This window comes from Trypanosoma brucei, chromosome 9 (genome assembly GCF_000002445.2).
Source record: "Trypanosoma brucei brucei TREU927 chromosome 9, whole genome shotgun sequence".
NCBI lineage: Eukaryota > Euglenozoa > Kinetoplastea > Trypanosomatida > Trypanosomatidae > Trypanosoma > Trypanosoma brucei.
Genome location: NC_007282.1, coordinates 2,059,903 through 2,083,481, shown reverse-complemented (window position 1 = coordinate 2,083,481; position 23,579 = coordinate 2,059,903). Strand labels below are relative to the sequence as shown.

The 23,579-nt window shown below is 43.8% G+C and overlaps 8 protein-coding genes across 8 annotated transcripts, besides 31 other annotated features; 7 read left to right on the top strand and 1 right to left on the bottom strand.

Moving 5' to 3' along the window:
• Positions 1–75: 75 nt before the first annotated feature.
• Tb09.211.4290 (hypothetical protein, conserved) lies at positions 76–891 on the top strand (the record flags this gene model as incomplete). The annotated part of the gene is made up of 1 exon (XM_822476.1): positions 76–891. The coding sequence occupies one exon, from the start codon at positions 76–78 to the stop codon at positions 889–891; it is 816 nt and encodes a 271-aa protein (XP_827569.1).
• Positions 892–1,414: 523 nt separating this feature from the next.
• On the top strand, positions 1,415–6,151 carry Tb09.211.4280 (hypothetical protein, conserved; the record flags this gene model as incomplete). The annotated part of the gene is made up of 1 exon (XM_822475.1): positions 1,415–6,151. One exon carries the CDS (start codon positions 1,415–1,417, stop codon positions 6,149–6,151), a length of 4,737 nt encoding a protein of 1,578 aa, XP_827568.1.
• Positions 6,152–6,699: 548 nt separating this feature from the next.
• Positions 6,700–6,720: a sequence feature (AT_rich).
• Positions 6,721–7,232: 512 nt separating this feature from the next.
• Positions 7,233–7,263: a microsatellite.
• Positions 7,264–7,614: 351 nt separating this feature from the next.
• Tb09.211.4270 (ubiquitin carboxyl-terminal hydrolase, putative) lies at positions 7,615–8,952 on the top strand (the record flags this gene model as incomplete). Its single annotated transcript, XM_822474.1, has 1 exon — positions 7,615–8,952. The coding sequence occupies one exon, from the start codon at positions 7,615–7,617 to the stop codon at positions 8,950–8,952; it is 1,338 nt and encodes a 445-aa protein (XP_827567.1).
• Positions 8,953–9,270: 318 nt separating this feature from the next.
• Positions 9,271–9,406: a sequence feature (A-rich).
• A 96-nt stretch (positions 9,407–9,502) lies between these two features.
• Positions 9,503–9,527: a sequence feature (AT_rich).
• Positions 9,528–9,784: 257 nt separating this feature from the next.
• Positions 9,785–9,831: a sequence feature (T-rich).
• Positions 9,832–9,964: 133 nt separating this feature from the next.
• Positions 9,965–10,045: a sequence feature (T-rich).
• Positions 10,046–10,125: 80 nt separating this feature from the next.
• Positions 10,126–10,151: a microsatellite.
• Positions 10,152–10,261: 110 nt separating this feature from the next.
• Positions 10,262–10,285: a microsatellite.
• A 163-nt stretch (positions 10,286–10,448) lies between these two features.
• Positions 10,449–10,470: a sequence feature (AT_rich).
• On the bottom strand, positions 10,450–10,986 carry Tb09.211.4260 (hypothetical protein, conserved; the record flags this gene model as incomplete). Its single annotated transcript, XM_822473.1, has 1 exon — positions 10,450–10,986. The coding sequence occupies one exon, from the start codon at positions 10,984–10,986 to the stop codon at positions 10,450–10,452; it is 537 nt and encodes a 178-aa protein (XP_827566.1).
• Positions 10,532–10,567: a sequence feature (AT_rich).
• Positions 10,577–10,626: a sequence feature (A-rich).
• Positions 10,657–10,687: a microsatellite.
• Positions 10,687–10,712: a microsatellite.
• Positions 10,790–10,867: a sequence feature (AT_rich).
• Positions 10,987–11,042: 56 nt separating the features above from the next.
• Positions 11,043–11,083: a microsatellite.
• Positions 11,084–11,485: 402 nt separating this feature from the next.
• Positions 11,486–11,564: a sequence feature (A-rich).
• Positions 11,565–11,667: 103 nt separating this feature from the next.
• Positions 11,668–11,707: a microsatellite.
• A 170-nt stretch (positions 11,708–11,877) lies between these two features.
• Positions 11,878–11,963: a microsatellite.
• Positions 11,964–12,351: 388 nt separating this feature from the next.
• Positions 12,352–12,543, top strand: Tb09.211.4250 (hypothetical protein, unlikely; the record flags this gene model as incomplete). Its single annotated transcript, XM_822472.1, has 1 exon — positions 12,352–12,543. One exon carries the CDS (start codon positions 12,352–12,354, stop codon positions 12,541–12,543), a length of 192 nt encoding a protein of 63 aa, XP_827565.1.
• Positions 12,443–12,470: a sequence feature (AT_rich).
• A 521-nt stretch (positions 12,544–13,064) lies between the features above and the next one.
• Positions 13,065–13,087: a sequence feature (AT_rich).
• A 67-nt stretch (positions 13,088–13,154) lies between these two features.
• Positions 13,155–13,193: a microsatellite.
• Positions 13,194–13,523: 330 nt separating this feature from the next.
• On the top strand, positions 13,524–14,783 carry Tb09.211.4240 (phosphoinositide-binding protein, putative; the record flags this gene model as incomplete). Its single annotated transcript, XM_822471.1, has 1 exon — positions 13,524–14,783. One exon carries the CDS (start codon positions 13,524–13,526, stop codon positions 14,781–14,783), a length of 1,260 nt encoding a protein of 419 aa, XP_827564.1.
• A 20-nt stretch (positions 14,784–14,803) lies between these two features.
• Positions 14,804–14,849: a sequence feature (CT-rich).
• A 56-nt stretch (positions 14,850–14,905) lies between these two features.
• Positions 14,906–14,962: a microsatellite.
• A 436-nt stretch (positions 14,963–15,398) lies between these two features.
• Tb09.211.4220 (hypothetical protein, unlikely) lies at positions 15,399–15,761 on the top strand (the record flags this gene model as incomplete). The annotated part of the gene is made up of 1 exon (XM_822470.1): positions 15,399–15,761. One exon carries the CDS (start codon positions 15,399–15,401, stop codon positions 15,759–15,761), a length of 363 nt encoding a protein of 120 aa, XP_827563.1.
• Positions 15,762–15,827: 66 nt separating this feature from the next.
• Positions 15,828–15,868: a sequence feature (AT_rich).
• A 206-nt stretch (positions 15,869–16,074) lies between these two features.
• Positions 16,075–16,149: a microsatellite.
• A 145-nt stretch (positions 16,150–16,294) lies between these two features.
• Positions 16,295–16,378: a sequence feature (A-rich).
• A 138-nt stretch (positions 16,379–16,516) lies between these two features.
• Positions 16,517–16,553: a sequence feature (AT_rich).
• Positions 16,554–16,885: 332 nt separating this feature from the next.
• Positions 16,886–16,941: a microsatellite.
• Positions 16,942–16,973: 32 nt separating this feature from the next.
• Positions 16,974–17,018: a microsatellite.
• A 199-nt stretch (positions 17,019–17,217) lies between these two features.
• Tb09.211.4210 (ubiquitin-protein ligase, putative) lies at positions 17,218–22,956 on the top strand (the record flags this gene model as incomplete). Its single annotated transcript, XM_822469.1, has 1 exon — positions 17,218–22,956. One exon carries the CDS (start codon positions 17,218–17,220, stop codon positions 22,954–22,956), a length of 5,739 nt encoding a protein of 1,912 aa, XP_827562.1.
• A 34-nt stretch (positions 22,957–22,990) lies between these two features.
• Positions 22,991–23,035: a sequence feature (A-rich).
• Positions 23,036–23,481: 446 nt separating this feature from the next.
• Positions 23,482–23,544: a microsatellite.
• Positions 23,545–23,579: the final 35 nt, after the last annotated feature.

Below are 23,579 nucleotides of genomic sequence, written 5' to 3'. Positions count from 1 at the left end.
ACAGATCGAGGACTACGTGGTAAATAAGGGGTACAGACGAGGGTTGGAAAGAGCGGGAGGACATACCATCACGTCATGGATATTTTTCCTCTTTTTCTTCCGGCCGTTATTTGTTGTGATGCCATAAATGAATCTTTGCCCGTTGCTTCACCGTCTAAACCCGGTTATTTACATGATGTTAGCACTGCTCTGCGTCAACGGCACGCCGTGCCGCACCAGTTCCCCTTTTTTCTTTGCTTCTTCGCTTTGAACTATTTATTTCTGTTTGTTCGGATTGCAACTGTTAGTAGTCTTTTGGATTTGAGAGGAAAGGGGGGGGGGACAATCAGCGGCAGAGTGGAAGAAGAGGTAAAAACATATTTAGGCATCAACGGCAACACCTACACTAACACTAAAAGGTGTGCTTGTGCGTGTCCGTGTGTGTGGACTCCAATGAGTGGTGACAGCGAGCCACCGCCACAGCTTCCGGTTGGAGACCATGGTTACCTCGCCTGCCGCCGGTGCCGCTTAATTATCACAGAGCAGCAGTTTCTTCATGAGGGCTGTCAGGTATGCGGGACGGGGCCGGTCAGTCGTGAGGAGCTTTTGGATGTCGCCACGGCGGAGTTCTCGAATTTTATAGGTCTCATTGCGCCGGAGAAGTCGTGGGTTGGTCGGCTAATCAACCGAACAAACTGCCCGAACGGAGTGTTTGCCACTGAGTTGTGCGATGAAGACGAAAGCGGTGAGGAGGAGGAGGAGGTTGAAGAAAACGACGTATATGATGAGGATGAGGATGGTGACAGTGGAAATGATGTTGACAATACTAATGGTGATGGGATGCCTGGCGGGGATAAACTAGGACCAGTCATGACGGACGAGGAACTGCTGTTGGCGATGAGTGGTGCATGATCGAGTACACAGGGGTTAGGGCAGGAAAGATGCCTTAGAGTGGGAAGATGGTAAAAACAAAAAGAAAACGGTAGCTCGTTGACAAGGCATGGTGGAGAGGCAGGGAATGGCCGAGAATCATGTGCATATTGTGGTTTTGCGCTGGCAGTGTGTTTTCATTACAATTATGTCTTGCATCCGAAGGTTATGCGCTTCCTTGCTCGTTGTTCTATACACCCGTCTCTTTTTATGTTTTTACTAGACACCTGTTGTTTTATTTTTGTATTAGGCAGAATATGTCTTCATTCATTTCGTTTTCCACCATTTTCAATTTGTTGTTCATTGTTTCACTTGAAGATAGGGCAGAGATAAGAAAGAACAAAAGTGACTAACGTCATCGGAAGGCCAGATAGGGGTTTGATATACCCAAGGCTAGGGGAAAAGCAAGAACTGGTTAAAAGAAGACCGAGTAGAAGGAGGGAACCCAATTGAGACGGGTGTGGGAGAATTTATTATTGTTGGGGTTTAGAAAATAATTGCAAAGATGACTAACGCGCAGAGTCCTGTTCTTCTTCCCTCGCAGTTCATGCCGCAGAAGGAGGACACGAGAAGCACGGACGCGTACGAGGAGCTTGTCGCCAATTACATTTCATTGAAAGCTAAAATGAACCCACTGCTTTCGTCGCAAGTGGAAACCATACGTTTTAGTGAGGTTGTGGATCTTAGGCGGAATTATATCGGTGCCGTTGGGCTTCAGGCTGTGACGAGCCTCCTTGTGAAGAACGACAAGTTGAAGGAGCTCATTGTTCCTTGCAGTGGTCTCAACAATGACTCTGTTGCTTTCTTCTGTCGGGCAATGATTAAGCATCGGAGTCTAGAAAAACTCGATTTTTCAGGTAACACTATTTCTCTCACTGCCGGATTGGCGGTCCTTTCACTGCTGCAACATAACCCTGGTATTGTACATGCCGACCTGAGCAACACACAGGTACCTGAAGGAGTTATGAAGAAGATTGAGAAGGCTCTTGAACGAAATAGACTGTGTGAGACGGCAGGTAATGCCTCAGGTAAAGAGGTGGCCACTCGCGAGGAGTGTGCTGAGGGGCGGTGCGCAATTGAAGCATTCAGGGTGGACGCTGAGGGGAATAGGATCACTGGCACTGTTGTTGAAGAGAAACCGGCAACAAGTACTTTTGCTTCAACAATGCGGGAGACGGTGCGCAAGGCTGATTGGATGCAGAAGGAAACGGTTGCACTAGATCGGCTTTCCACCTTTACAAAGTCGGTGGTTGCTTCAGGTAACAAGTTTGTTCCCCTTCCCCACATCGAATCCGGGTGGCGGTTGTTGGAGGTGGCCATCCTGGCTCCACCATTCATATTCCATTCGGAAACAGAGCTGCTCCTCAACCGGGTGTTTCCTCTGTTGAATGAGGAATTCGTTGGAAGCAGGGTCCATCTTAATCCCTTATTTAGCCCCCCAGAGGAGCCGGCCGGCGTGTGCCTGAAGAATCTACGTTTTGCCATTCAGGTGGATGTTTTGCGTGACGTTGAGAAGTCTCGATTCTTGACTCTTGAACTTATAGGAGACCGTGAAGGAGACTATCGCGCCATGACGGCGAACGACATGTTGAACCGTCAGAGTTTGGGCGCACCCTACCGACTCAGGTCCATGAGCTCACAAGTGGTTCCCTCCGAAAGTCCTCAAGCTCCACCACTTCAGCCAGTTTTACATGCCGCACACAGACGAGCTATGGAGGTCTCCAGTTGGCGTATAATAGCCACGCGGAAGGGAACCCGCAAGCTTGGAATTCCACCCTCATTGGCGCCGCTACTGACGGAGGAACCCCCTATTGAGCACCCAGACTATCTTCAACGGCAGGTGCGCCGTACGTGCACTGTGGCTGCAAAAGAAGTGTGCCCATCACAGTTAATTTGTTGCGATGCTGCTGTAAAGGAGAAGAAGTGGCAGGAGCACCAGGTGTTCAAACAGTACGTTGTTGAGGGAGCAGATACACCAGAGCTCGTGATACCTGACTACAACGCTGAGTTTGACCGGTGTGGTGCAGACGGCCAGGTCCACCTTAAGCATTTGGAAGAGTTCTGTCAAGCCGTGTATGAGCGGATACAACGCGTGATGTCGGCCCACTTTCCACCGGTTAAGGAAGGACACCCTTCGTACTTCTATGGATCGGCCGAGAAGGAAAAGGTGTTACAAAAACTAAAACAATATCACGAATGGTTACACACACTTCTCTTCTCGCGCCTTCACTGTCATTTGGTGAAAAAGAATATCACCAACCGATTGGACCTGTACGTTATTGCGCCGCCTAGCAGAAATTCTCTGTTGTTGCATAGTGCAGACATCAGTGCAGTCAGTGAACTCATTTCATCATTCACGTGGGGACTACTGACGAAAAGCGCGCAGAAATGCCGTGTAGCGTACCACACGACACACTCTGCTCTGCTGACAGAGGAGCCCACAGAGCTCCGCAATATTATATGTACCATTATTCATCAGTTGTATCCTAATCAGGAGGTGTATCGATCAGCGATCGGTGAGGTGGACTTGGGTCGGCTTCAAAAACTGTTTTTGGATACCATAACAGAAAAGGGAAAGATGGCTGAGCAACTTAACGGCAACGGCGATGCTAAGTCCGATGGAAATGAAAAAGTTATTACTGTTGTTATTCTAGATGGAATAGATAATGTCATTGCGCCCGTAGAACCGTGCACGGCACTAAGGATGTGCGAGAAAACTGGGAAAGACGTTTGGGAAGCGCCAGCTCTACGACCTGGTGCTTTCGCTTGTTTGCCGTATTGTTTGTCCCGCAACGTACGACTGGTGTTGGGATGTGAGACGGATTCCACACTGTACAAACAATTACAAACACGTGGCAAAGACAGCGTAGAGTTCCTCCCAGTGGGTAACATGACGCCTAATGATTTTGATGATATGCTTCGACCTGAGGTCATGGGAAGAATTGGTGTGACCCTGTCGGACGATGACTTTATGTTGATTCGTCAGAAGGAGCAAGCACTGTGCCCAGAGTATGTTTTACAGGTTGTAGATGTGCTACGCAGTTTTAATGAGGCACCTGGTCTGGGGACACATGCAATAAAGGTTTCACTACCCGGCACAGTTGATGGTATGGTGCAACAGGTCTATGACAAACTGAACGATAGCTTTGGCACGGCCCTTATCCGAAAGTGCACGCGTTTGCTCGTTTGTTCCCGATGGGGTATTCATGAACCCCAACTGCGTGCCATGTTACAGTTGACCTGCACGCGTTTTAACCGCTTAATTCGCATGATGAGGCCCTTGATTTACAGTGGCACAGTATGTAACATTGGAACAGAAGGTGGAAACGCTCTTAACGTTCGTGTCTGTATACGATCACGCGCGTTCCGCGAGCTGATTAAACGCGAAGATGTTCTGGAGGAGGGAAGCGAGAGCGATTACAAGGTGTGGCACGGTATGCTGCTGCGTTGTTATCATGATGTGGTGCACGAGGTTCTTGGGCGTGAGAAAGGGGAGGTGCTTCTTGGACTATCATCAACAAATCCGTTCGAGCGAACGGCGGTAAAGGAACTACCGTACCACGCTGTGGAGGCGCAGGAAGCTCACGTCATACACCGCGTCGTGCTAACCATGCCCTATTTGATGGTTGTATACCGTAATTCACTCGGTTACCATCTGGTAAGGGAGCTCATCAGTGCCTTTAATTCCTTCCATGAGTCCTATGAAGTTGGTGAATATACATTCGACGAAGATGTTGATGTAACCACCCGCCAGAAACCAACATCAATTCTTCGTCTACGCGACTACATATACTTTTTGCGGCAGTATAACTCAAAATTAACCAAGTATCCACACCTGGTGGTTGGGACAGCGATTGAAAGTGGAAACCGGTACCCATACGTTTCAATGGATGCGAGAGCGTACGTTACTCAAATGCTAACCATCACCTGCCCACTCCGCCAGCGCCGCCTATCGTTTTTCACCACTATGGCCCTTTCAGCGAAAAAACAAATTCATCAGAGGACGATTACCGCTTGCTGCATTCCCTCACGCGGTAAACGTATTATCACCGCTAGTGCCGATCGCAGTATCTGCGCGGTACATCCTGTTACGGGTGCTGTAGAAGTGCAGGTGAGGCGCTCGCCGTCTGCTGTGGAAAGTTTATTGTGGTGCGAAACGGGAGCTTACCACGCCACAGTTTGTCACGACCGTACGTTACTAATCTATGACAGTGCGGAGATGAACATCGTCTCCCGGTGCGATGGCGGCACTTTTGGAGCACCACTGACTTCTGTGGCCTTCTCTGCCCGTGGCCGTTTCTACTTAGTAACCACTGAGGATCTCTACCTTCGCGCTTACGACACAGAAAAAACTTCTGTTGTACTGGATGTGGATCAGCGCCATTTCTTGGAAAAATGCGAGATGGCAGACATCAACAGGATACGAGGCTTCACTACCGTGTTGCCGCATAGGTCCGAGGACGAAATATTCTACAGTGTTTGTCACAATGTTGTAATAATGTGGCAATTGAGTACTGCACGCAATGCCTTCGAAAAGGAGAGAACCTTTAGCCTTCCCTTCAGCGTAGAATCCGGAAAGATGATTCGCTCCTGTACCCACTTTCTTCTTTACCCAGCACCATTCCCTCCAACAGCCAGCGGACATTTGCCACCACCCCGGCAACTGCGGTTGTGCGATGTGGAAGCGGGGCGGGAAGTGGCCGTATTGGTGAGCTCTTGCAATCACGTAGTGTATCAACTCTCCTCAAATGAGCGGATGGTGGCGGCCGGGCTTGAAGATGGATCCGTTGCAGTCTACCGTCTTCCGTGGTCACGGATACGACAAGTTGGAGATGCGGCTGTGGATGTTCTCACGGTGACGCCAACAAATCACTTCAGCGCATTCCGCTATTCCGCTTTACCCACTGTGAGCGGGTTACGCTTCAAGTGGGGTGACGATGGCATTTTCGCCTTGGGCAACGACAAGCAGTTGAAGTTTTGGGTGCTTCCAAGGAAGCATATGCCCTTTCCCGTGCCTGACGATGACACTGTAGATGAAATGCAAGGAGAGAGCATTGAACTAATGGAAGAAGAACCTGAAGATGAGGTCATAGAAGGCGTGGCTGATGCTGAGTTTGTTCATGAATGTGAAATTACTGCTTGGGATGTGGCTACAGAGCCTAGCGATAAGGCCGCGGCGGTGGTAATTGGTGACCCGACGGGCCGGTTAACGATGTTACGCATGTGGAGTCCGGCGACATAACGGGAGCGGGAGAGTAATAACTAGAGAAAGAAAAGAAATAGAGGACGCAAGAGGGAAAAATGGGTTGAATGGAGCTGCTAATCATGTCTTTCCTGTGGTTTCAAGGCTTCATTCCCTTCCTCGCATGGTTGTCTCTCACAGTAGATCGTGGTTCTGCCTTCGCGTAGCTTCATGTCCGGCATGAGATTGTGGGAAAAAAATAAAACGGCAAAGTTGACACACAAAAAAGCGACAACAGCAGCAATAGGGTGTTTTGGAGAAAGCAGTTCTAAGGTTCGCAGGTTTCATATTATGAGAAGCAGAACTACGTCCCAACTGTCCAATACCGATGTTTAGAAGAGTGAGGTGTGGAAACGAAAACAAAACATTGATTCAATAAAATTAGTGTAGCTGTTTTCACCATGGTGTCCACCTCTGTTTACGTAAATGGTAATCACACATATGTGCCCCATGTATATAGTGTTTCCTCCGTTCGTGTCAGGGCATATATTTGTGTGTGCTCCTGTTTTCTGCATTTGATTGTACCTTTTCTGGCTCCGGTAAGTATCTTTTTTAAAATTTTTTTTTTTCACGGCAACGCCACAATAACATGTGCGAAAGCACAGGGATGCATATATGAGATTACATATATCTTTACATACCTACGAAGATATGGTTAAAGTGTTGTCTTTGCTCCTCTCATTACTCAAGCACCCCCTCTGTTTTCGGGTGTGTATAATATTAGACACATAAACGTGTGCATGACTGTTGCCCTTTCACTGCACTTGTATATATACATGCATACATGCACATATGTTGGGTGTATTCCTTGGATGAAGGGAAGGACGTGGGGAAATGTATCACACCAACCAGCCAACTAGGTCACTGATCCTCTTCTCTTTTCTTCTTCCTTTTCCTCTTCACTATCATTATTATGTTTGCTTTACAAGGGGAAGGTTCTCATTAAGCGGAAGATAGGGGGAACCAGACCCTCCAAGAGGAGTTGACCTGACCGTCTACGGACACACTTTCACCGTGTCAAGCACTTTAGTAATAGTACAGACGGAGCCCTCAACCTGACTTGGGGCATCCGTTGATTGCGACACACACACACACGCACACACACACACACAAAAGGAGAAGTGGCGAAAGAAAAGAGGAAGCAGAGAAGGTAGAATTGGGGGAAGGGGGAAATTTGGGAAATCGGTGAAGGTTGTGTGTACCTCGTGCGTTGTGGAACTCACCTGCGGTTCGTGTGTGTTTGTCTACCTGTGCGTCTGTGTGTGTGTGTAGTTGGTTGTGTCACTGCTGCTCTTCAACCCAAGTGAGAGGAGTGGCAACGAGAAAATCTTCCATTACTGGGGCTCCTTTTGTTCGTCTTTCGTAGAAGTCCCTACCACTACCGTTTCTGTTCCATCTGCCCTCGTGCACGGCATTACCAACGCAACAAACGACGGGTGTGGTGTGGTGGGGGGTTATTTCTGATGCGTGCGGAGATTCCCGGTGTTGTCCCTGCGGTGGTGTCACAGGTGTCGGAACATCAACTGCCGCATTTATACCCCCGGCACACTGCCGTAACCGATAGTACTGCACTCCCACGTGAGAAAAGTACATTGCAGCGGACTGACACAACTGACTCTCAGTTGTTTTCGTTGGCGGATCTTCAGCTGGCGCGTGGAAACACCCGGCGGCCGTCCCGTAGTCGACCGACTAGTCCGATTAGGAAAGATAGAATCCCACGCCCGCCTTCAGTCGAATTTGATGTTCATCTAGAGGTGCCTAGGCCGCACATCCGTGTTTCGGCGTTGCCAAAACATGTCATGTGGCCACTGCCAATTCCGCTTCCAAATTTAGGTAACACATGTTATATGAATTCGGTGGTGCAGTGTCTTCGACAGAGCCCGTCGTTGGCTCTCGCCTTAGAGCAGTGCCAGTTGAATGCTGAATCACATCCGGCAGCGGCGGCGATGCTGAACTTCTTTAGGATGTCGGAAGGGGACCCAAAGGAATTTCTCGTTACCTTCAAATCCGAAGCAGCGAAGTACAATGATGAATTTAAGGATTTCACTCAAGCGGATGCGCATGAGTTTCTTAGAACCTTCCTTTCGGTAGTGCACAATGAAATCAATACCGCACCTCGCGCTAAGTTGCACATTGATGATATGGGTTATGTTGGCAAGGAGGATGAGGAGACAGCGTTCGGGATGTGGCGTGATCAGTTCGCATGTTTCGACAAATCTCCCATTTACGATCTCTTTGGGGGAACCACGCTTGGGACTTGTTTCTGTAACAGCTGCGAAAATTCTTCAAGGACCTTTGAAGCGTTTTTGGATCTTTCATTACCTATAGGACACGAAATGCCATTTGGTGCCAATCTTGAGGCCATTCTTCAGGCTAACTTTGTGGAAGGTAAAGCGGAGAAAATGGATGGAAGTAATCGTATTTACTGCTCACGATGCAAACGCCTTCGCTCGGGAAGCCGATGTGTTGTCGTGAGGCAATGGCCAAAGTTATTAGTCTTGCATTTGAAACGATTTGACGAGTATGGGAAGAAGAATCTTGTAAATGTCATATACCCCGAAACCTTCATGACAGGTGGGGAGAAATCATTGCGATATAGTTTGTATGGCGTATTGATGCATAGCGGTACGGAGATGTCTGGACATTACACAAGTTATGTGCGTGTGGCGTTTGGCGAGTGGTACCTTTGTAATGATGGAGCAATTACACCTTCGCGGTCTGTCGATGTAATGCAAGAACTTGAGAAGGCGTATATTCTCTTTTATGCAGAGGTACCTCAGGTTGAACCAACTTTTTTTTGAAGAATGATAATGATGGAGGGGTTGGGAAGAAGGGGGAGACATTTGTGTGTGGTTGGGTGAATTGTGTTTTTGTATTTAATGTTTCTGTTACTGTTTGTGTTAGTTTGCGTTACTTTGCTGCTTCCCCCCTCCCTTAAATGTCGTTGTCGGCTATTTCAATTTGTTAAGAAGAGGTTTGGTGGGTGTTTTGTATGCGTATGTTTATGTTTGTGTTTTCAATTCTTCGTTTTCATATCACACGTTTGTCTGATTTCGTGTCGTAGTGGAAGAGAAAGTGATTTAACGTCCGTCTTGGCTATTTTGTGCGACGTGTACGCATTTTACCTTCTTTAACTTTTTCTCTTTATCTTTTTTTTCTCTTTTCCGTTGTAGCAGTTTCTTTTTTTTTTTTTGGCTTCATGATGTTCTTTTTTTTTTTTGTTAAAAAATTTTTTGATCTTTCGTTTTATCTTTTGGTAAAACAAAAAAAAATCGTTTCTAAAGAGAGAAACAATAAAAGCAAGACATTAATATCCTCTGTTTGTTTATTCCTGTGTCTTACATGCCACCGAAAAAAAAAAAATAAAAAATAAAATGGGATTAGTGGAGTATCGAACCAATGAATAGTGTTAGATTCATTTCACTTTTTTTTCTTCTCTTTTTCTTTAAGAGGAGAAATTAGGGGGAATAAAAATCTAAAAGCGGAGAAATGGAATATGAATAAATGAAACAAATGAAGAGGTACAAAAAAAAAAGAAAAAAAATTATAAGGATGAAGTTGTTGAAGTGGAAGAGGGGATTTAATGGTAGATGAGATGGTTTTTATCCGCTTGAGTTTGTGTGTTCTTTTTTTTAAAAAAAATAAAATAAAATAATAAAATGAGAGATAAAATCAAATAAGGAGGAGGGGGAAAGAATTTTTTTTGTTGATTGATTTCTATTTTGGTGCTAGTGCTGCTGCTGATTCTGAAGATGATGTGTTTTTTTGTGTGTGCGTTTGTGTGTGCGGGAAATGAAGCAGCAGAAGTGAAGGAAGAAGCAAAAAGAAAAACAAAAGTGAGGAAGCAAAGAGAAATGAGTGAAGAAAAGGTAAGTAATAAAGAAAAGAAGAAAATTGTGATTCTTTTTTTTTCCTTCCCTTTTCTTTAATTGATTATTTATTAGTGCGTTTATTAATATTAATATTTTGTTTTCTTATTTTATTTTATTTTATTTTTTTTGCATAGAATAGCACGGAGTTATTCATTTTTTATTCTTTCTTTCTTTTTCATCTTCCCTCGCGTATGCTCTTTGTTGTCCTTTCATTATTGTCTCTTTTTCTTTTTCTTCCAATAGTAATAATAATAATAATAATTATTATTATTACTATTGTATTGTTATTACCGCTCCTTTTTCTATCCCCCTCCCATTACTCGTCACTCATTCATTTTTTTCTTTTTTTTTTACTCAGTTGTTTTCGCTCATTGATTTTTGCACATATATACACAGTCACATGCCATTACTACCCGTTCATTCGCATTATATATTATATATTATATTCCATATGTTATATGTAATTGGGTTATCCTTTTGCCACTGAATGAATGAATGAATTGGGTGGTTTATTTGTTTAATTTCTTTTTTTTTTTTAAAAAAAGAATTAAGCTTCACTTTTATTTTTATTTTTGCTTTCACTTTTTGTTTATCTTTTTTTTTTCTTTCTTCCCCCTCTCTCCTGCTTGACGGTATGTATATATATATATATATATATATATATGTGTGTGTGTGTGTGTGTATGTGTGAGAAAGGGAGAGAAAAAGAACAACTGGGTATAAATGGAAGAAATGGGGATGACGTTAACGCGTTTTCATATGAGGGCTTTTTTTTTGTTATAACTTTATGAAAATAAGTAAATAAATAATAATTTAATATGTAAATATATATGTTTATATATTTACATGTTTGTGTACGAAATGAATTGAGCTGAGGCAAATGAATGAGAAGGAGGCGATTTTTTTTTTTTTTTGTGGGGGGTTGGTGTGTGGGCGTGTGTGTATGGTGGGGGTGAGGAAGCATAGGAAAAGCTAAGGAAAAAAATATATAGCAAAGGTTTGTAAAAAGAGAATAAACTTACATACATACAAGCACAAACACACACACATAAACACACATAAATAAAAAGTGCTCCTGCACGAGTTAGTTTGCCCTTTGTGGACGGAATGAATTTTACGTTCCTTTTTTCTTCTTCTGTTTTTATGTTTCAACTTTTTAATTTCTTCCTTTCTCGGTACCACATTCATATTCATATTCACATTCACATTTATATGCCTCTGTTTATTGTTATGTATAATTACCTTTCTCTTTCCCCCATTTTTTAAATATCATATCATATTTTGCCACTTTTTGCTTTAACATTTATTCCCCCCTCCCCTCCCCTCCTCCTCATTCTTCTTTTTTTTCCTTTTAAAAACTCCGTCTCTTTCAACAAATTTTCTCACGTTTGTGACTTCATTTTTGTTTTTGTTTTGTCTTCCTCTTCTCGCGTTGGGCATTTCCATTTTTTCTTTTCTTCGTATTTTGGTCCGTTTTGTTTTGTTTTGTTCTGCTGTGATGTGCTGTGCTTTGTTCTGTTCTGGCTGTGTTTTGTTGTTGTTATTTGTGTGTGTGTATATATATGTGTGGGAAGAGAAAAAAAAAAAACGGTTTCTCCCTTCTCTTAACTTCTACGTATTTCCCTTCAGAGAGATAGGGATACAAAATGATAATAAGTAATAAGTAATAATAATAATAATATTAAAAAAAAAACAATATTATACGGTAAAAAGTATAAAATATAAATATAATGAACAGAACAAATCAGCATATAAGGGGGAGTGCGGGACAGAGAAGAAGAGAGGAGTGGAGGTGTGGCTTAACTTCACATTTCTCCCCCTCTTCCCCCCTTCATGAAGAGTAAGTAACACAAACATATATATATATATATATATATTTATATTTATATTTAAATAAATATATAAATATATATAAAAAAATATATATGTACATTTGTATATTTTTATTTGAGAATATTGTATATAAGTGTGGTTGCAACCCGTTTTTCTTTTGTTTTTTTTCTACCTCTACTTTCTCTTCTCTTCAGTATTTTAGATATTTCATTTTGTTTGACTGATGGATGTAAAATTGTTGTTCCTATACTTCTATATTTATTCGGAGGCGTAATTTCGTTTTTGTTATGATATACAGTAATTAGTAAAAAAAAGGCGCTTCTGATAAATAATTAATAATTGTGTTCTGTTGTACTTATGTTTACGCGACTCCTTGCGGGGTGTAGAATTTTCTTTTTTTCCCCCTCCGATCAGTATTATTGTTTCACAAAAAAATATATATATATATCTTCTTCTTTTTATCAATTCCCGTTGTTTCATTGATGATTATGTTTTGATGATATTCTTGTTTGCCCTGGTGATTTGTCGTTTTCGTTGGCTATTGACGGTGATAACAAAATTCTTATCTATTGTTGTTTCGTTTTATCAAATAATTAATTTTTTTTATAAAAAAAACTTTACTCATTTTCCACCCAACACCCTCCATTTCACCCATCGGCTCCGCTTTATTCCTTTTTATCTTATGTGAAGGATATTGAAGTATAAACCTTTTACTTTCCACTATTATTATTATTATTATTGTTCTCACCACTGTTGCCGCACCACTTTTTCGGATCCTTTTTCTTTCTTTCTTTTTTCTCCCCATTTTTCTTGTCTCCTATTGGTAACATTATATTATATACTAAATTATTGCAGGCGGTATATGTATTAGTGTATTAGTTTTTCAAGTAGATAGATACCTCGCTGATGCTTGTTAGTTAACAGCAAACAAAAAAAAAAGAAGGAAAAGGTAAAATTAAATATGAAAGCGTGTGGGCGATTCCATAGAAATGCCGAACCGCCTATTTATTATATTTTTTGCTCCTTTTTTTTTAAAAAAAAGGAAGAAAAAGAAAGTATTGCAACTCATTCTCCATTAAAGGATTATATTATTCACCAAGGATGGCGGTAAAAGTTATCTTTGTTAAATTACGTCGCAGTATCTTATGCGCTGCTGCCAGTTTGCTGGTGTTTCCAGACTTTCGCTGTGCAACCAACGGAGAGTACGTGATTAATATATATATATATAATTTCTTTAAACATGTGGATTGCACACTTTTGTGATATTTTAACTTTATTGCTCCTTCCTTCTCGCTTCCTTATGCGTACATGAACATGTATATATATATGTTTATATATGCTTTTGTTTTTGACATTTTGGAGGAATCATTTTTAAAAAAAATTAGATTTGCAGTGTTGAAGTGTTTTCGGTAGCATATTCGTTTAGTGTTGAAAGACTTTTGTTTTACAGTCTGTTTTGACAGTAGGAAACAACAACAGAAGAGAAGGAAGGGGAAGAAAAGACAAGAAGAGGCAGAGGCAGAGGCAGATAGTAGTTGATCAAAGCGTGCTTGCAGTAACACCAACAGATAACACACACACACACACACAAAGGTAAGGAAACAGGAAGGAGGAGGAAAACAAAAAAACGAATTGAGGGGGAAATTTTATCTTTTAAAAGGCTGTGAGATGTCTGAAAATGTCTTTGAGTTCCGTGTTCTGGAGCCGGAAGAGCGCAAAGGCGGAGGAGCCCTTGATTTGGCGTATTGGATGTATCGCATCCGCACTTCCACCACACTGCCCATGTACCCACGCAAGGAAATGGAAGTGGTAAGGCGTTATAATGACTTTGTATGGTTCCGCACGCAACTGTGTGAAGCATACCCGTACTGCATCATACCACCCATTCCTGAAAAGGAAGTGCATGGGACATTTAATAAAATCGTCGGTTCCGCTTCTCAGAGTGCCACTCGGACACGCGATTACCGCCAGCGCGCCCTGAAGAAATTCCTCACCCGCGTTGGTGCTCACCCGCGTCTTCGCACCGCACAACTTTTGCAGGAATTTCTTGAGATGGATGAGACGGAGTGGGAACGGCGCATGCAAGCCCCTGTTGCTGGCGCTGGCAGGTCGTTGAGGAATTCGATTGGCGACAGCGTTGGTCAAGTGCTTTCCCGCACGTGGAATGATGCACAAACGCTGGAAGACGCTGGCGCGGCATATTCGCAAGCTGTCAATAACGGTGCCGTTGATATGACTGCATGGGAGGGAACGCGAAGGTATATTAAACAACTGGACGAGAGTATGAAGGTATTGCGGGAGCAGGTGCAAGTCCTCGTCGACCGGCGTAGGAATACCAGCAACTCCCTGCATGAATTTGGTGTTGCTTTTGAAAAAGTGGCGGAGGTGGACGGGATGGTTGGTCAATCATCACTCACTCGTGTGCTCTCGGCTGTTGGCCAGCACAATGACCAACTTTCTACTCTATATGTGGAGCATGCTAATGATGAAACAAAACAAGTAGTCGAAACACTCAGCTACTACCACGGCATGTGTGGCTCCGTCCGTGCAACACTAAAACATTTGCTGCAAAGCGCACATCATGTGGAGGCCCTCGCACGCCAGTTAGAAGGTCTCAGGGCGCAGAGGGATAAAGTGTTGGATCAGGTTGGGCAGGCAGCACGCCGCGCAAAACTGGAGAATGAAATCAGTGAACAAGAACAGTTATTGGAAAGGGCGCGACAGGAGTTGACGGATGGCGAGGCGATTTTCAAGGAAGAAATTCATCGCTTCCATCGTGACAAGCAATATGACATCAAAACAATTCTAAAGATGTTTGCTGACCTGCAGATCAAATACGCGGGGCGTCTGAAGCAGTCATGGGAGAAGCTCTCGCCTCTATTGACGCAGGGCCAACCCATCAGTGACCATTTGATTGATGACGATTAGGTAATAATGGAAAAAAAAAAGAAGAATGGTGGGAGGAAGAAAAGGAGGGGAGGGGGGGGGGAGGGACGTTGGCGCATGTTGTGATTTTGAGGTGTGTTGGCAAAGTGAAAGAAGAAAGGAAAATATGAGATGGTATGGGATAAGAAGATATGATATGATATGATATGATATGATATGATGAGGAACCATTGCTGGTAATGGTATTTCATATATTGTAGAGCTCGTGTTCTTGCACGTGCTGTTTTTGTTTTCTTTTGTTTTTGTCCGGTATTGTAGGTGTACACCCACAAAAGGGGAAAAGGGAAAAAAGGAAAAGGGAAGGAAATTGCTAACGGTCCTTTGCTTGACAACCTGATGAGTGTCGTCCCCTCTCTTCTTTACTGCCCACAGTTTGCCCTCTTTTGTATCATGTCTAGAGACTCATGTCATACAACCGTGAGAAGAAAAAAAAAGAATAAAGAGAGTGAGAGGAAGAGATGAGCGAATTGGACACGTTTGGTTTACTTTTTGTTATTCCTCAGGAGTTTCGCTGCGCTTAACTGCCTTTTCCCCCCCTCTTACTTGCTTTTCATATTTCTCTCTTCCTTTCTCTTTCTATTCGTACCGCCTTTATTCATGTCGGTTTCTGTGAGGGATGGTGGGTATATAAAAGGGTGCGGGTCGCATGTGCGGGGGTTTTCACTGACGAACACATGCACATTTTATGGTTTGACTTCAATTGTAAGACCAACGACATGCTTATCATTTTGTGTTTTATTTTATAGTGTTTTCTACTCGGTGTTGTTGCTTCCGATGCTGTTTTCATTTATTATTTGTGCTTTACCGTCTCATTCTTCCCCGTTTTCCCTTTTTTTTTCCTTTCCTCACCTCTATTCGAAATTGTTACTTGTCGCTCTCCACGCTGGGGTACCGAACCCCTTTTGCTCATTCATTCATGTGTTCATTATTGCTATTGTTGAGGTATGTTCCATACATTAACGAAGGGAACTGCCGTCATCTTCATTTATTTTCTTCTCTCGTTAGCCCTTATTTGTGTTTTGCTCCTTTTTAAAAAAAAAAATTATTGTTTTTTTTTAAAATTTTTACTTCCCTTTGTGCGCATGTGCTTTCATTAATTGGTTGAAATGTCGACAAGTGATAAGAGGGAGGAAACGAAGAAGAAAAGGTGGTAACAATAATGACACGAGGAATGATGAAGCATGTGAGTGAGGAAGCGAGGGAGGAGATAAAGAAATGACTGTGAGATTTTTTTTTTTTTGCTCTTAAAAAGTGTGGTTGTAGCGGCAGTGAAATATATAAATATAAGAAATATAAACATAAAGTATATATTTATATTTATTCATATAAGAAAAAATATATATCTACAATGAAAAAGGAAAAGAAAAATATTGGACTTTTGCGATATCCATTTATCAACCGGGTGGTTTGATGCATGGCTACATTTTTCTGTTAACTACTTCAGCTGTGCATTTTACTATCAAAACATTCCTAAATTCATTCTCTATATCTAATTATTATTTTTTTTGCTGTTTCTTTCTTTCTTTATTTTTTCTCATCTTTTTCCTCCATCGTCATTAGTTCTTTTTTTTTTTTTTGCTTGTCCAACACTTAAATGGTAGCAGTAGCACATCTTGAAGGCAAAGGTGTAAGGTTTTCAATAAAATGGAACGAAAAAAAAAAGAATCCTACAGTCACCTCTTTTTGGTGGAAAAACGTCGCTGGTGGTCAAACACTATTAATAAAACTTTCAAATATATATATATATATATTGGAGGTGATGCGCATGTTCATGATGCAGATGATTATTATTATTATTAAGGTCGGTAAGGGGGAATTATGAATAAATAAATATATATATGTGGACATTTCCTCTGGGTCCTTTGAAAATAATACTAATAATAGGCTGTTTTTTTTTTTTTGAAATAATTAAAGTAACAATGTGTCACTCATTGCTTAAATATCCACAAATTTCTTATTTCATATTCTAACGTACCTCGCGCTTCCTTTCCTTTTTTTCTTCTTTCTTAAATTGACATTTTAAACATCTATACTTGTATTAACGTACCCTTTTTTCACAAACTACTGTAGTAACAACAAAGAGAATATATATCTCTAAATATATATTCATATATTTTAGATATAGATAGGTATAAATATACTTACCTCAAGTATCTATCTATCTTTTATCATTATATATATATATATTGATATATATATATTGATTTATATATACATTCGATTCTATTTTTCTTCTCCCTACAAGATTCGACTTCCCTTCTGTTTGATACAACTCGTATTATAGTTTTGGGGCGTGTTCGATCGTTTGTTCGTGGTGCATATTTTCACCCTGCTACTGTTGTTGTTGCTGTTGTGAATATTATCAAAGCAGTGGTGATTGTGATTTTTAAAAAATTTATTATCAGTTGGCGGAACGATGTCAAGACAGCTAGTGGTGGACTCCAAGCAGCAAATTAAGGCGGTTCAACATCTGAGCAAAGACCCTGAGAGAGTGGTTGGTGCACTGGAGGATATGTGCATGTCTCTCGTAATGGGTGTAGAGGTTTATTTACGTGGATTTGATTCAATGAGGGTGGTACCGACTTTAGTACACATGGCGGAGAGTGAGCGCTTTTTTAGGGCTGGCGATGCCTTGACGATGATCTTTCGCGCACTTTCACTCATAATGGAACATGTCCCCACTTCGTATTGTGGAGTGCATCCATACCACAAGCGCCTTGTACGTATAGCAACGGAAGTTCTTGCACGTGTTCATAGTCGGGAGATGCGCTTCAGCAACTTGGATCGCGTCATGCTGATGGAGGAGGTCCTCCGGCTTATTCGGTTCGTCACGCTGGATGAAAGTAGCGTTTCCTTAGTACACCTTGGCTTAAGAGATGTCACCAAGACTGCACAGTATGAGAACGCCCTACTTACGCGACAGGCTCTCGACGTTCTTTTAGCCGTTTGCTCCAAGGTTGTACTACCGTCAGAAACGAGGAAGAGGAAATTCTTCAGCAGTGTAGTATCCTTATTCTCCTGCTGCAAGTCCCTTAAAGATGAACAACAGGAAAATAAACCTTGCGTCAAGCCATCTGTAGTAACTACGGACCACATTCTTGTGCCGTTCTTGCAAGGTATGATTCAGCAGTATGCGTCAAGTCTTGAATCATCGCCAGACTCATGGTCGTTGTTGGAGTTGGCATTGCAGTGTCTCGGCATGCTCATACGACGGGCTGTGCTCTTCAACCGCCTTTCATCTGCGCAGAGAATGATAACATCGGAGCTCTGCCGATGTCTTTACCGACTTCTTTTGTTAAATGATGGTAACGTCGCACTTGACCCTTCCGTGCGCTCTGAGCGTCTTCTCTTCTCGGAAACGATGATAGACATTATCCTTACGGCAGATTGGGTTAATGTGAGTGATATGCTTCTTTCCAAGGAAGCGCGGGCTTTTTATGGAATTGTACTCGATGACTCAGACCCGAGCATTACAATGCTTCTGTCCGACCCTTTTCCTGTTGGTGGCATATCACGGGCCGCACATCGGCGCGATAAAAATCATATTGTTTCCATTGCTGCCATACGTCACTTTATTTTGGCATCCCCCCCACTTCCCAGTGAGGCTTTTGGGCCAAAGCCCAAAGTAGTTCTTCCTGTGCACAAATGGATGTGGGAAGATGAAATGCGGCATAACAGTCCCATACCGGAGGAGGCTTGTGTGACGCTGGAAACTTGCTTGGCTCGTCGTACAAAAGAGGTGACGCTTAGGATACACTCAAAGATACTAACTGCGAATCTTGCAACAATGAAGATCTGCAGCGGATTTGGAGGTGCTGAGCTCAATATTTCACGCAAATTCGTCCCCTTTGTCTTTCATGTGATGAATGAAGCAGATATACGATCTGTGAAAGCAGCGAAGGATGTCACGGGTGTTGTTGAATACATAGCAAACTCTGCAGAAGAAAATATAGGAGTGCCAATTTCTTCTGGTATGGACAAACTAGTAAACAGGCGTGAGTCGGAGTTGTGTCGTTACTATGTTCTCAACAACAGCGCGCCAGTTCCAGCCGCATCCATGAAGATCGCGGAGATGTATCTTGAGAGTCTATGCAAATATGCAACCTGGGCGTCGGGATCAATGGCTATGCAACTGGGCGTGTGTGCCTGCGCGGCTCTGCTTCAGGCAGCGATATTGGCCAAGAAACCCCAGCAACTTACGGAACTGTTGCGCAAGACAATGCGTCCGTTGTGTGACATGCTTCGCACCGCACTCATTTCGGCTGACAAGGCAACGAAATCCGTGGCTCTCACGATGATGGTGTGGCTTCTTCGCCACCCAGGGTCATCAGAGTGGAAAGCGGCAGAGACGGCTTATAGATGCGGCGTAGTGAAGCAGTTGGAAAATTTGGCCAATTCGAAATGCAAAAGGCTGGATGATCGACAGGCAGATGATCAAGATGGTAAAATTCGTCGGATGGTACCAAAAGTCAAGCTGGAGGGACCCGAGAACCGAACGATGCACTTAATGGCGATGGTTCGTGCGATACTGTCAACTGTGGAGAAAGAGATGAGTGAAAACTCAGTTCCCCCTTCGGCCCGGTCTCATGTAGGTTGTGTTACAGCCCTTTGGGAGTCAGTGCAAGAACTGAGAAAGCAAACTATGGTATTTGGAACGCACCAGAAGGTAGTGGCACAAGTACTGAGGGTTATGGAGAAAACGTCGGGAAATATAACAGCATTTGAGATATCTAAAATGGGTATTGCGGATGCGGTGTTGGGCTATCTATTAATGTCGAACACTGGAGGAGACGAGTATGATACAAATGAGGAGATAGGGGCGACTTGCGCTGCTGAATCTTCCGGTGCGTTGATAAGTGAGGGAGTTGTCCCGGGCCTTACGGTTGACACAGGAACCGACCCAGCAACTTTTGGGGGTGTGCGTATCGCTGATCAACTTAAACGGCTCTGCCAGAAAGATCGTCTCAAATGTTTCTTACAATTAATGGCCGAGTATCCACGTGGTGTGGAGGCGTTAATCGAAAATTTAGTTTCTGCCCTTTGTCTTATCAGCAACTTGCCCTTTGTTGAATCGCTGATGACATCGCAGCGTGTGACTTGTGTGCCGCTGACCAAAGCCATGAGTGCAGTTTCGCAGCTATCGCAGGATGTATCTCTGTGTCGCAAGACAGTTTACCCATCCAGTTCGGGAAATCCTTGCCGCCGTGGTGTTAGCCACGATCGGGGAAGGAATCAACCCTGCAGCAGCCTCAAATCCGGGGATATTCCTAGTTCCACGCCCTCCCAACGTGCAGTGTCGCAGCGCGGTTCGAAACTAACGGTACGTGAGTCTTGTCCAAATGGCCATTTGTTGCTTTCACTGGAGATGATCGCACCGAAACGTTCCTGCGAGTCATGTGAAGAGCAACTGGAGACGGGGTTCGGTTGTAATGTGTGTAACTATTTTCTCTGTGTTAGTTGCCATAGCCATTTTATCACTTCGCGTGATGGCGGTGCTACGGGTCGTCGCTCCTCATCTTTTAATGGTGTTGCAGCGGGGGCCCCTGACACAGTAGTACAGCCAAAGTCACGTGTGAACGTTGCTACTAGTGCACATTTGTTTTCTAGCATTGGGGATATTGAGCGGACATTCCGCACAGACTCTAACTCCACCAAGGGTACCGAAGTTGCTCCTTGTCCGCAATCGACTCTCGCTGCTGAGGTGTTTCTGGAACGAGTGCAACTGGTTTTGTCGCGAAAAAAGGAAACGATGAGTTATGTTGAGCTCCGGCAGGAGTTGCAGCGACTGATTGACGGCTTCATCGCGCAGCGGGAGACGATCGAATCTCTAGACGAACTTGATGCCCACAACAAAAAAACGCCTGTGGACCTGGAGGAACCAAGCAGGTTGGAGCGTATGTTGCACGATGCCATGGAAGATCGGTATGTTTTGTATACGTCACCCACGGGACGTTGTGCTTATCAGGAAACTCTCATGGGAAACATAATGCAGCGGGCGTTGAATTTGGGTCTAGTGGATGTTGTGGGTCAGCTGGAGAGCTGTCTTGTGACCCCAGAGAGTCACGGAGAACCTTTGAACTTGGGTGGTGGAGAAAAGGGCTTATCCAAAACACTCCTTCTGTTGCGTGGGGACATTGTGAATGGAGAAGTACCGCCGTCAGCAACTGAGGACAAGGAGCATATAACGAGCTGGCAGCTGAACCGATTTCATCATTTTGAAAGCGACGCTCACACACACTGCTGTTGTGGCCTGCGGTCGAGGGAAGAGCTGAACACTGCCTACCCGTCGAAATTGGTGCGTAAGCCGTCACATCTTTCGCAGAGTCCGGATGTTCTTCTTCTCATCCTTCTTCACAAAATACTTCAACCATTAATGGTGGCGAATACGATCCCTATCAACCCCGACGTTTTTGTAAGCGCCATTCTGACAACTCAGCTTGTTAAATCCGTAGCGGCATCGGCGCTTCGTATAGCGCTTCTGCCACCACGTATCGCTGTTCCACGCTGGGTTGACTTCATTTTGACGGAGGCAAAGTTTCTTGTTCCCCCATCCGTTCGGGAGGATGTCGTACGTTTTCTTGCGTATGGTGCTCGCCGCGCGCTTCATGCGAATATAAGAAGCTCAATGGGGAGTCGGAGGTATCGTATGTACAAGGTGTATCCGTCAGAGTGGTCCAAGTATGAAAACCACAAGTATGTTGTCAGTCGCAATGATTTGCTTCATGGAGCCTACATGGTTCTCAGAAAAGGGGCGGAATGCCGTGCGCCTATATCGATTCAGTTCAAGGGTGAGGTCGGGATAGGCCAGGGACCGACGGCACACTTCTACACCCTCATTGCAAGGGAGCTCACCAAGTGTCGGCTGCGGCTATGGAATAACTCTTCACGCTCGTCAACAACGCATGAAAGTGGTGACAGTTGTGGAAACCGCCAATTAAGGTCGAAGAGTAACAGCGGGACATTTGACGATGAGCAGAGGGTGGAGTCCCGCCCTGAGGGACTTTTTCCGTGTAGCTCCGTCCCCAAAGTACTCCAACGTTTTTCAACAGATCTATCGCTGTCTTCCTGTCGTGACACTAAAGCGTTGACGGAAAGGTTTCTCTGTATGAATGATTTTTTCGAGGTGGATGAAGAGCGCGCCCAGTTGTATTATCTCGTTGGCACCGTACTGGGTCGGGCATTCACCGATGCAGTTGTCTTTCCTTTGGATATCAGTCCTGCATTGGCGCTGTTTCTTTGCCGTGGAATTCCACCATCACGTATAGTGCTTCGCTGCACGGAAAAGGAGGAGCAGCCGTGGGAGCCGGAGCGACCCATCGACTTCATGTCACTTGGCATCGAAGAAGTGGAGATGATGGATAAGCAAGTGGCTTCCAGCTTACGTTCATTGCTTTCAATGAGTTCGAAAGAGTTGTCATCCCTTGATTTACCCTTCACAATGCCCGGTGACGATAGATTCGAGATGATAGACAAGGGACAGAGCACATGCGTAAACTCGACGAATGTATCCGCTTACATTAGACGAGCTGCCAGCGCTCTCTTGTATGAGTCAGTCGTTATGCCCATCCGCTTCATTACATATGGTTTCCGTGATGTGGTCCCTTGCGAGGCGCTAGCAGCACTTGATGCCAGCGAGGCGATGTCGTTGTTGTGTGGCAATCGCATCAGGGATTCCGAACCCCTCTGGACAGCTGCAGAGATCAAATCCATCATCGTCCCCGATCATGGTTATAACAGCGAGTCCCCACAGATAACAATGCTGCAGAATATTCTCGCGAAGCGCTTTGGCCCCCGTGAGCAACGAGCATTTCTTCTCTTCTGTACGGGCTGCCCGCGCCTTCCGCATGGCGGCATCAGTGCACTTGGTGCCATTACAGTTGTGCAAAGTACCCATATGCCGACATTACCTGATGCCTCCCATACGGAAGGCAATGGCAAAGACGGTTCTAACGGCGGGCGAAAAGGCGGTGATCGGTCACGGCGGATCTCACGGACGGGCAACGGAACTAAAGCTGTGGGAATAGATTGGCCCCTTCCATCCGTCAATACGTGTTTCCGCTATTTGAAGATGCCACCGTACCCAACAGAAGAACTAATGTATAATAAACTTCAACTCAGCATCATGTACGCAGGGGATACATTCGAGCTGTCGTAGGTAATGTAGAAGGGCACTGTGCGATCAGTCTTGCTTTTTATTATTATTATTATTTTATTTTTGTTGTTGTTTTTTTTTTCCATGCTCTGTCGCTTTCTCTGTGACCTTTGTTGTTGTTCTTTCCTTTGTTTAACTTTATCGCGATTTTTTACTGTTGCGTTTGCGATTTCTTTCCTCCCTCAACCTTTTTTCAGTGTGCCTGTATACACCCACCGTTGTTGATTTTCTCTATTTTACCCTTACCTCGTTCAATCTTTTTGCTTTTTATCTCTCTTTTTTTTTTCTTGCCGTTCTTCAGCAACACTCCCTTTTATTTGCGGTTTGTTTATGGTTTATTCATCTCCTTCGTTCTTGTCTTTTTTTTTTTAAAAAAATCTTTCTCTTTCCTACCCGTTCACTTTTACCTTCATCCTGTTGGTTTAACACGTTTTTCTACTTTTTCCCAGTTTGAAGTATATCGTGACTTGCCTTCGTTGCATCATCATTCCAGTTGTTGTCGTTGCTTTTCTTTGGTTTTCTTCAATTTTTGTTTGTTTTCGGTTCGCTTTATTCGTTATATTAGTTTTTGTGTTTGTTTGTTTGTTTATTCATCGTGTCTGGCTTTACCGTCCCTCGACGCTCGT